The sequence below is a fragment of the Mesoplodon mirus genome, assembly GCF_964341445.2.
Source record: "Mesoplodon mirus genome assembly, chromosome: 17".
NCBI classification, from domain to species: domain Eukaryota; kingdom Metazoa; phylum Chordata; class Mammalia; order Artiodactyla; family Ziphiidae; genus Mesoplodon; species Mesoplodon mirus.
The window spans coordinates 770,209-782,277 of record NC_138993.1 but is presented as its reverse complement, the minus strand read 5'-3'; the positions used below and the strand labels follow the sequence as shown (position 1 = coordinate 782,277).

The 12,069-nt window shown below is 39.5% G+C and overlaps 1 protein-coding gene across 2 annotated transcripts in view; it reads right to left on the bottom strand.

Moving 5' to 3' along the window:
* The window catches only part of LOC309792771 (zinc finger MYM-type protein 2), an 85,101-nt gene that overhangs the window by 48,943 nt on the left and 24,089 nt on the right, over positions 1 to 12,069 (bottom strand). For both annotated transcript variants that reach the window (XM_082602576.1, XM_082602577.1), the window contains exons 4-6: positions 8,268 to 8,553; positions 6,912 to 7,077; positions 5,756 to 5,968 (exon numbers count right to left, since the gene is read on the bottom strand). In XM_082602576.1, the coding sequence (XP_082458702.1) occupies positions 5,756 to 5,968; positions 6,912 to 7,077; positions 8,268 to 8,553 (665 nt within the window). The remainder of the gene's footprint in view (positions 1 to 5,755; positions 5,969 to 6,911; positions 7,078 to 8,267; positions 8,554 to 12,069) is intronic.

The following is a 12,069-nucleotide window of genomic DNA, read 5'->3' as shown; positions in this document are numbered from 1 at the left end:
TCCTGGTCGGGGAATTAAGATCCCACATGCCACATGACACAGTCAAAAAGCTAAATAAATAAATGAAAAAGTAAAAAAATTAAAAGCAACAACAAAAAAACCCACACAAATCCAATAACAGATGGTGCTGGGACAACTGGATTTCCACACACAAGAGAATGAAGTTGGATGCCTGCCTCACATCATCAACAAAATTAATTCAAAATGGACAAAAGACCTAAATATGAGTTAAAACCATAAAACTCTTAGAAGAAAGCATAGGGATAAACCACCTTGACCTTTGATTTGGTAACATATTCTTAGATAGGGCACCAAAAACACAATCAACAAAAGAAAAGGAGGTAAACTGGCCTTCATTAAAATTAAAATGTTTTCTGCAAATGACATTATCAAGAAAGTAAAATGAGGGACTCCCCTGGTGGTCCAGTGGTTAAGACTCTGTGCTCCCAATGCAGGGGGCTTGTGTTTGATCCCTGGTCAGGGAACTAGATGTCACATGCCGCAACTAAAGACCTGACACAGCCAAATAAACAAACATTTTTAAAAAACTATATATGACTTCTATAGATACTCCTCCAAGGAAGACATACAAATGGCCAAAAAGCACATGAAAACATAGTCAACGTCATTAGGGAAATGCAAGTCAAAACCACAAAGATATACCACTCCACTCCTACTGTGATGTCTATAATAAAAAAAAAATTTTTTTAATGGATAATAACAAGTGTTGGCAAAGATGGACAGCAAATGGAACCCTCATGTATTGCTGGTAGGAATTTAAACTGATACAGTTGATGTGGAAAACAGTTTAACCATTCTTCAAAAAGCTAAACATAGAATTACCCTATGACCCAACAATTCCACTCCACCCACAAGAACTGAAAAACAGACCTCAAACTGATACTTATATGCTAATGTTCATTGCAGTATGATTCACAATAGTCAAAAGATGGAAACAACCCAAATGTCCATCATCAAATAAATGAATAAGCAAAATGTATATGCATACAATGAATATTATTCAGCCATAAAAAACAATGCTACAACATGGCTGAAACTCAAAACATCACATTAAGTGAATAAACCAGACAAAAAGGACAGATATTGTATGACTCCAATTATATGAAATACCTAGAGTCACCAAATTCATAGACAGAAAGTAGATCAGAGATCACCAGGGTCAGCGGGGAAGGGGAAGATGAGGAGTTATTGGCTTCATTGTCACAGAGTTTCTGTTTGGGTCACGAAAAAGTTCTGGAAATAGAGGTAATGACTGCACAAATTATGACTGTAATTAATGTCACTCAATTGTATAGTTAAAAATGTTTAAAATTAGGAATATTATATTATATACACTTACCACAATTTTTTTTTTAACACGAGTAGTTTTCATCCTTTTTAATGCTTTGGAATGGTTTAAATAACATTAAGGTTACCTAGTTCAAATCTGATGGAATTTCCCTGTGAAACCATCTGAGCCTATTTCATTTTGTGGGGTAGTTCTTTGATAACTATCTCTATTTCTTCTATGGAAATTTCTCTGCCTTATTCTATCTGCTCTGGAGTCAATTTAGGGAAATTATATTTTGATAGAAAATGACTCACTTGATCTAGGTTTTCAACATTTCTATATAGGGTTGTACAAAGTAGTCCCTTGTTGATTTTCTCCAATTTTCTCTGTTTTGATGGGTAAGTCCAACTTGTCATTTCTTATCTTTGTGAATCTGTGCATTTTTAAACCTCTGTTCCTGATTGACAATCGGTTTGTCTAGTTTTGCAAAGACTTGATTTCCTACAGAAGCAACATTTTGAATTATTTTAGTACTATTTTTATATCCTAATTCATTAATTTCTACTTTTATCTTTTTTCCTGTCTTTTGCTTTAATTTATTTTCTTTTTACAACTTTGAGTTTAATAGTTAATTCATTTATGTTCATTTTTACTCATTTAAGTATATAAGGGTATGAATTTTCCTCTGAGCATTTTTATAAAGCAAATATAACACTGATACCTTAAAGACTGCACCAAAAAAAGGAAATTCAAGACCAATCTCACTTATGAATACCAATGGAAAAGTACTAAATATTAACAACTAGAAATAAAATTTAAAATACAATAATGATCTGGTATGGTTTATTCTAATAATGCAAGAATGTTTAGATGAATTAGGAAATCCATTAAAATAATTCACATATTAATAGATTTAAAGGGGTGGGGAGGGACATCCCTGGTGGTCTAGTGGTAAAGAATCCGCCTTCCAATGCAGGGGACACGAGTTCTATCCCTGGTGGGGGAACTAAGATCCCACATGCCGCGGGGCAACTAAGCCCCCGTGCCACAACTACTGAGCTCGCATTCCTCAACAAGAGAGCCCATGTGCTGCAAACGAGAGCCCACGTGCTGCAAACTAGAGCCCACGCGCTCTGGAACCCGCATGGCACAACTAGAGAGAGAAAAACCTGCACGCCACAACTGGAGAGAAGCCCGCACGCTGCAACGAAATATCCCGCATGGCTCAACAAAGATCCCACATGCCACAACTAAGACCTGACACAACCAAAAAAATAAATAAATAAAGGGGGGGGGGAATCATACAATCACTGCCATAGACACTGAAAAGACCTTCAAAACTCGATTCTCATTTCTGATAAAACATGTAATGAAACAAATCCTTGGATACTTCTTTAATATGATAAAATATATTTACCAACCCTGAAGTTGGCATCTAATTTAATGAGGAAACACCAAAGGCATTACCACTGGGAAAAGAAAAAGGTACTTACTATTTCCACTCATTAAAAATTGTAGGGGGCTTCCCTGGGGGCGCAGTGGTTAAGAATCTGCCTGCCAGTGCAGGGTACACGGGTTTGAGCCCTGGTCCGGGAAGATCCCACATGCCGCGGAGCAACTAAGCCCATGAGCCACAACTACTGAAGCCCGCGTGCCTACAGCCTGTGCTCCACAACAAGAGAAGCCCTGGCTCGCCGCAACTAGAGAAAGCCTGCAAGCAGCAACAAAGACTGAACACAGCCAAAAATAAATAAATAAAAATTTAAAAAATTGTAGGAAATACCATCAGGCAAGACACGTGATGAAAAAAGGCAGGGTGCGGGGGGGCGGGGGTGCGGGGGGGGGATTTAAGCAACTGCCCAGGACACAGAGGATGAGTGCTGGGCCACGACTTTAACCCAGGGCAGCTAGCTCTTACCAAACCTAGGTATCAGAAGATAACTCATGCAATGATATCACCAACATCAAACACCACATTGAGTTCTGGAGATTATAATTAGTCTGATCCTTTCAATCACCGCAAAACCTTCCTTATGTTAACAAATCTGAACTACACCAGCACAATGCAAATCCCATGAAAGCAGGAACTGTCTACTGTACTTCCCATCAGACTATTTCAAGCAATTAGCACAGTACCTGCAAAATAGTTGCTAAATAATTGTTTCACGAACAAATTACAGATGCACTTTGCTCATTAAAAGTTGGACTTAATGGGGGAAAGACTGAGACAAACCAAAGCCCAAACAGAAAAATGGGTATAAGAGGTAAACAAACAGTTCACAGAAAAGGAAAGACAATGAGCTGTGAAATATGAAAAGCTGCTCATCAGCATTCCTAATAAAAGAAATACCAATTTTACTAAACATACTGTTTTTACCAAACGGAATAAAGTGCTCAAAGTCCCTGCTGGAGAGGCTATGGAGAAACAAGCACTTCCACATACACTGCTGAAAGGAATGCAGACTGGTCCAAGTCTCGCAGAGGGAATCTGACAGTGTCTAACAAACCAACATGTGCACGTACCTCTGGCTGAGCAATCTCGCTCCTGAGAATCTACCCTGAAACTTCTCCACAGAGTCAAGCGTAGACAGGCAGACCTCGTTGTGGTGCCTTTTTTACAGATTGGAGGTCTGTGGCAACCCTGCGTGGAGCAACTTCATCGGCGCCGTTTTCCCAACAGCATCTGCTCACTTCGTGTCTCTGTATCACAGTTTGGTAATTCTTGCGACATTTCAAACTTTTTCATTATTACTGTATTTGTTACAGTGATCTCTTGGTATACTCGGTGATCTTGGAATGCTACTACTATGATTCGCTGAGGCTCAGGTGACGGCTAATCTTTTTGTTAATTAAGGTGTGTACATTTTTTTAGACACAGTGCTATTGCACACTTAATAGTCAACGTAACTCATGTGCACTGAGAAACCAAAAAATTCACATGACTTGCTCTACTGCAACATTCGCTCTACTGCACTGGTCTGGAACTGAACCCGCAAGACCTCTGGGCTGTGCCTGCACAGGTTACTCATCATCTGTCATCTGCAGCAGCAAAACACGGGAAATAACCCCAACACCACGAACAGCAAAGTGATCAAACAAACAACAGTCAGCCCCGTGCTGTCTCGTATACGGTTCACCACTAGCTCTCGGGAAGTGAGAGTAAGCACCACATTTATTGCAGCATCTACCAGGAGACTCGCCCCACTGTGGCTAATTTCAGGCCACCAACATAAAACTAAACATGAAATTGGGGAGAGATACACAGAAGCACACCATTATGTATAATATTTCCATCTCACAAGTAATGTAAAGAACCTCAAGAGCACAGGTAATACTGAAATGTAATAAAGTAATTAGGAAGTGGTATGTTTTAAGTATTTACTTTCTTTGTCTTCAATATTGTGTCTCACCCCACCTCAAATGAGTATCTTGAAGCCCTAACCGCAACAAGACTGTATTTGGGATAGGGCCTTTAAGGGGGCGGTTAGGGTTGAATGAAGTCCTACAGGTTAGGTCCAAGAAGACAGACCAGGACGCTCTCTCCTTCTGAGAGCAAAGGAAAGACCACGTGAGGACACAGCAAGGAGGAGGATACCTACAAGCCTGGAGGAGTGGCCTCACCACAAACCACCCCAGAAAGGCACCTTGACCTTAGATTTTAAGCCTCCAGAACTGTGAGAAAATTAATTCTTGGTTGTCTGAGCCCTTCAGTATTTTGTTACCGCAGCTCTAGCAGACTAATACAAAGATAATTTACCTGTAAGTTTCTATAACTTAACTTTTAATAATGCGTGTTTTAACAACTGGCTCACAGAACTCCTGAAAATTTAACTCAGCCATAAAAGGAATAAGGAAGAATAAGGAATATACTGACAGGGAATGATTCCAAGATACAAATGGAGGGTACAGTACAGTACATACAGTATGCTGCCTTTTGTACAGATAAAAGAGAAACTAAGAATACATTATTTCCTTAATTTTTCAGAAAGAAAACAAAATAGTAAGAATTAAAACTGATATGTATAAAGGATAAGTAGGAACCAAGAGAAAAAAGAAATGTGAGCTAGACTGCTCTGACTTTTGAAACCACAGGTATATATTAAAAAATAAACTAAGTCAAAGACCTTAAATTTTAAATTAACAATCATATGGAAATAAAATAATCATTCCTACGCTAAGCATCAACAATTTGAAAAACCATATTTACGACCCCTCTCCACCACCCAAAAAAGGAATCACTTTGGTAAGCATCTACCTTTCTATGTAAAATCACAAACTTATTTCCAATAACCTACATGTATTTCAGTATTCACTTGAGATTGGTTATCTCTAAGCTGTTAAGACAATAATGGAATTAAATGAGACTTCAAGATAAATCTGATTAATGCTGTTAGAGTGAAACTATTATAGCAATTTAAAAGCACATTCAAAACAACGGTTGATTCTGATCAGATCATGAATTACCTGCTTGTATTCACTGACACAACTCTGGCAGCAAAATCTCTTCTGCTGACCATCAATGACCAAGACGTTGTTTCCAGCACCTTTGCTGGGCAAGTACTCCCCACACTGCTCACAGCAATTCATTATTAGACCATTGGCCATTCTGTATCTATTAAAGCAGTGGTCACTGCACAGCTTATGAGTCATATTTTTAAAGCTAACTTCATGGCGAATCTAAAAGAAAAACAAGCAAAATTTTAAAAAACAAATCAATATGTGACATGTAGCTAAGTAACAAGGTGCTCCAATAGAAAGAAAATGCCTCAGTTTTTCTGTGTAAGGCTTGTTTAGGGAAAAGGCAAGACAAAGTACATTTCATTCTTCTTTAAACTTTTTTTATACACATATATATACGGTGCAAGGCAGAGAGGACCACCAGGGTCATCGTACAAACTTCTCTAGAGGTATCTAAAAGTGACAGGAAACAACCCAGTTTGGGCAGTGTTAGTATAAAACTTCCAAACAGACTGGAAATCTTTAGACAAATGCAAAAGAAAATTATTTAAATATAAGTACATTGCTGTACAACAGGGAGGAGAGGACTAACATTATAAATAATTCAAATGAAGTACGTATACACAGATTTCTTTTTAGTTCATCAAATGCAAAAACCGTAATACATTTTTAACGAAGTCCTCAAAAACATCCCCTCCGCTTGTTCCACTTCTTAAGCAAGATTGTTCCTTGTCTCTCACGTGCAGTCAGCCTATTTAAACACCATGGTTTTTTCTGTGAGTGCTCCCAACCTCAGGAAAAAAGTCAATTGATGTTATATTTCAATTTTTTTGTGAATCATTCTCCCTATGGGAGAATGGGATTACATAATGGGATATTTATAAGATAGGTTTTATATACCCTCACTTTTAAGGAAATACATACTGATGAAAGATTATGTCAAAAGAGTTAAAAGTCAAAAATATTCCCATTAGGGCTTCCCTGGTGGCACAGTGGTTGGTCGCGGAGCGGCTGGGCCCATGAGCCTTGGCCGCTGAGCCTGCGTGTCCGGAGCCTGTGCTCCGCAACGGGAGAGGCCACAACAGTGAGAGGCCCGCGTACCGCAAAAAAAAAAAAAATTCCCATTAGTTAGAACTAAATGATAAAGCACAAAAATACAAACCTCTGTTAGTTTACCACAAATTGTACATCTTGATTTATTCAGAGCTCCTTTAGTAGGATTCTGTTTGTCTTCATAAAGAGACAGACAAGATGTACTACAGAATTCCTGGAAGGATTCGCTCGAATCCACTTGAGCAACAATAGTTCCTTTCATTGTAGTTATATCTCTGAAAAATACGAGGAGCAGCAAAGTCAAACTCTTCTTTAAAATAAATTAAAGAGTAATAACTGACATTTTTAATTTCCACAAGGCTTTCAGATATTGGAATCACTTAAAAAAAATTGTTGTTATTTACATGGAGTTTAATGTCAAGGCCTAATTTACTGAGGTATAAATTTACGACACCTATTCAATTTCCCTCTCATGGGTAAGCAGAAAGCATGAGGTACCTAGGTCACAGAAATATGGAGAGGATAAGTGAACTTAAATACATCCCATAACCCAACATAACCCCACCTACCATTCTGTACAGCTTTCAACTACAATTAGACATGCTAGGAAATGACACTATTGATGACCTTTGAAGTTTTCCTTTAATTCTCAAGCTCCGGGTCCTACATTGCTGTATGCAGGTCTACTGCTGTGAAGCAGCCAAAACACTGTTTAACAATTGTCCCACTAGTTGAAGTTACTGAACCTACACAGAGCACTCAGCCTTTCCCAGGTCTAAGACCCGAAAATATCCTTACAAACGTGGGCTGCGCCAAGAGATGGCGCAGAAAACCTACCTGGTTAACCCTGCACACAACATACCATGTTCAGCTCATGTTTAACTAGTGAGACCAGACCTAAAAAATGGCAGGAGAGGGTCCTGTCACTCCAAGGCTGTCAAAAAAAAGGTACCTGAGTCTTGAAGAAGTGAGTATTAAAATGACTTAACGTTCAAGACAAACATAAATAAATGCACATAATATCCAAAGATTTGCCAATTTTTAACAATCTTAACATGAAGGTAGTCCAAATTTTGACCTATTTTAACACAAAACTAGTCATACATAAATTGCTTAACAATTTTGTCTGGCTACAACTAAATTCTTATAATTAATAATGTAAATAAGCATGTATGTATTTTTACAAATTCAGTAAGTCCAATGGAGATTACAGATAAAATTAATTATAAGGGCCTAGTATCTAAATCAACCCCAAAGCCTATCCAAATAGGAAGGCTTTTAATCCTAAGCCACCTCAGCTTGATAGAGAACACTCCAAAGCCATCATAAATGTGAGTTTGGCTTTAATATTCAAACAAGCTTACAAGTTTTTAAAACATAGTAATTCACCTTTAAAACAATTTTTATCACATTTTATACCACCAATATTCACCCATAAGGAAATACGCTGCAAGGTAAACCTTACTTTTTACACATGACACAAAGTTTCTTTGGAGCAGGCTTGTGGGAGAAGGAGGAGAGGCAGGTGGTGGAACAGAAGAGGTGAGCTGAGCCTTTGCGCTGATAAGCTGTCTGTCCCTTCTGCAAAGGCTTTTTGCAGTTTGCACAAGTGACTTTAACGGGTTTAGTGGGTTGCTGTTGGGCAGAAGGCTGGAAGATCTGTTTAGGGAGCGAGGCCACTGGTGATAAAGAATCCACCCCTGGCTGTTTCTGATTTCGGGGAAAGGATGCTGACTGGGAGATCCAAGAATCTAAACAAACAAAACAAAACAAAAACACATACACTGAAATTTATATCAGAGACACAGTTTTAACTTTCCATTCTGTCCAAGTTTCAGACATTGATAAGGCGCAGTATAGCAGAGAGGTCAAGGGCACAAACTTTGGAGTCAGAATTGATGGCTGAAATTCAGGCTCCATTACCTACTAGACTGGGAAGTTACTAACCCTGTGCCTAACTCTTCTTTAAACTGGAAATGGTAACTTTAAATGAGATAGTACATGGTTTATAAACCAGTGACTGGCACATAAGCAGCACTAAAAAATATTAGCCATTAGTTACTAAACAGGAAGAATTTACAAAATATTACTTTAAGCGAGGAACACACACATCAACATAAATATCTAATAAAATCTTTCCCAACCAGAACCTTTGACAAATACAATATAGCTCGGATAAAGTTTACAAATGACTATATTCAGAACATCTTTCTAGGGCTTCCCTGGTGGTGCAGTGGTTGAGAGTCCACCTGCTGATGCAGGGGACATGGGTTAGTGCCCCGGTCCAAGAGGATCCCACATGCCGTGGAGCGGCTGGGCCTGTGAGCCATGGCCGTTGGGCCTGCACATCCGGAGCCTGTGCTGAGAGGCCACGGCAGTGAGAGGCCTGTGTACCGCTAAAACAAACAAACAAACAAACAAACAAACAAAAAATCTTTCTAGGGACTTCCCTGGTGGTCCAGCGGTTAAGACTCCACGCTTCCAATGCAAGGGGTTCAGGTTCGATCCCTGGTCGGAAAACTAAGATTCCCACATGCCACGTGGTGCAGCCAAAAAATTTAAAAAAAAAAACACCTTTCTAAGAACAGCTTTTCCATATACATGTTTCATTCCATGGCTTCTAAGTATACCACATGATGTCACAGAAATTGGAGCGTTACACAGAAGTGGTGACGCTAAGCCAACGTCTAGGGACCAACGCGACACCCCGCTGCTCTGCCACTGCCAGCAGCACAGCTTCACGGCACAGCATTAAGGCCTGGGGAACCGACTGCCAGGGTGCAGAGTTCTCCCTCCTCTCTTTCTCAGTAAGCTTCTTTGGGACCTCGCAGGATGTCTCCAGCTCACCATACTACTTACTGTCACACAGACTCGCACTACAATACCAATACACCGTAATGTGTTTTCATTTTGAAACTTTTCATGTTACCACTTCTATTATAATTTCTACTACTTTGGTCTCTTGTAATATTTTTCCTTTCTAGTTTCTTCTGAAATTTGTATTTCCATACAAAAAAGATGCCCTTCCATATGAGAAACAATGTATAAATATATCCAGAGTATGAGAAAATTTCTTTACTACCAAAACCTTGAAGAGGGCAATTTCCTGGTTCTGACCCAGTCCATCAACCTAATGGTTTCAAGGGGCTTCATATACTGCTCTTCAAATTTTACTTTACTCCACAACCCCTCCAAATAAATATATGTTCTATACACAGAGTAAATGGAGTACCTTCTGGAATCCTGTTATCCTGCTATCATCAGGGTAACTGACCTGTTTTAATAAAAGAGGTAAAAATACTAAGGAACACGAAGAAAGCAAATCACTGAAACAACTGGCAATCCCATATTATGAAGGGCCTTAAATCAAAAATTATATTTGAGGACGTCCCTGGTGGCGCAGTGGTTAAAAATCCGCCTGCCAACGCAGGGGACACAGGTTCGATCCCTGGTCCAGGAAGATCCCACATGCCACAGAGCAACTAAAGCCCGTGCACCACAACTACTGAGCCTGCACTCTAGAGCCTGCGAGCCACAACTACTGAGCCCGCATGCCATAACTACTGAAGCCCGTGTGCCTAGAGCCTGTGCTCTGCAACAAGAGAAGCCACCGCAATGATAAGTCTGCTCACCGCAATGAAGAGTAGGCCCTGCTCGCTGCAACAAGAAAAGCCCCTGCACAGCAATGAAGACCCAATGCAGCCAAAAATAAATAAATAAATTTTAAAAAATTATATTTGCATACATGTTAGAAGTAATAGCTTTTGCAACATAAATAGTGGCTCCTTAGGATTTTCAAACCTGCAGGCTTGTCATTTGAATATATACTTAAAGGAACCTAGTTAGGGACTTCCCTGGTGGTCCAGTGGGTAAGACTCCCTGCTCCCAATGCAGGGGGCGTGGGTTTGATCCCTGGTCGGGGAACTAGATCCCACATGCATGCCACAGCTAAGAGTCCCCATGCCGCAACTAAATATACCGTGTGTCGCAACTAACACCCGGCAGAGACAGAATAAATAATTTTTTTAAAAAGGAACCTAGTTAAAACTAAAGGCATCTATCTATTAACTTGATTTTGAAAAATGGCAATTTTTCTCAATTTCATGCTAGGCCCTGTATAAATAATGCAATGGCTCCTTTTATCTATGCTTCAGTTCTTACATTCCCCTACTTTCAAATTTTCACCTCCTCCAACATCAAAATACTTTTAGGAATGGAAGAGACTTAATCATTCTCTATTTCATACAACGGACATTAAGGCATAGAGGTTAATTTGCCCAAGTCACCATTAGTCTGAGAGCCAGCAGTATGAACAGCCACGATGTTATCATTCTCTACGACAAACAAAGCACAAACACACAAGAGCTAATCCATAAAGTCAGGAGCAAGAGGTGTATCTGTCTGGTTTTCTGATGCGTACTTTACATTCCCTGTGTTAAGAGTTTGTGTGAACAGGAACACAATTCTTAATGTGCTTTGACCCAGCAATAGTCCTCAGGTACTACGTATCCCGAGATACATGGATAAGAATATTCCTGAAGAGTTATTTAAATAGTAAAAACTGGAAGTGAACTAAATAGAGAATTAACAAAATCAAACATATACTCTTGATATGGTCAAAAATTCAAGATTATTGTTAGGTATTTAAAGGAGCAGGAGGGCTTCCCCGGTGGCACAGTGGTTGAGAGTCCGCCTGCCGATGCAGGGGACACGGGTTCGTGCCTCGGTCCCGGAAGATCCCACATGCCGCGGAGCGGCTGGGCCCATGAGCCATGGCCGCTGAGCCTGCGCGTCCGGAGCCTGTGCTCCGCAACGGGAGAGGCCATGGCAGTGAGAGGCCCGCGTACCGCAAAAAATAAATAAATAAATAAAAGAGCAGGAGAAAGGGAAAGTCTGCAAAGCTATACATATATTGCAATCTCAGGTTAGAATTAAGTGTTTCTCAACAGTAAGACTGAACATTATGTTCTTTTTCATACACTTATGTTTTTCATATATTTATAAGACAAAACAGCTATTTTGAAACTAATTTGACTATTATCATGTCTTAAACTTTTATGTGAGGTAGAAGGAAAGACCCTCTAATACACAGCTGATAGCAGTATAAACTGGTACAAACTTTCCAGAAAGAAGCATCACAATACATTTCCATAACTTAAAAATGTTCATACGATGTCACATACACATATATGCATACGATAACCTACCAACAGATATATATAAATGCATACAGGGTGAAAGGATCTTGGAAGACATTAGGAAGTTTC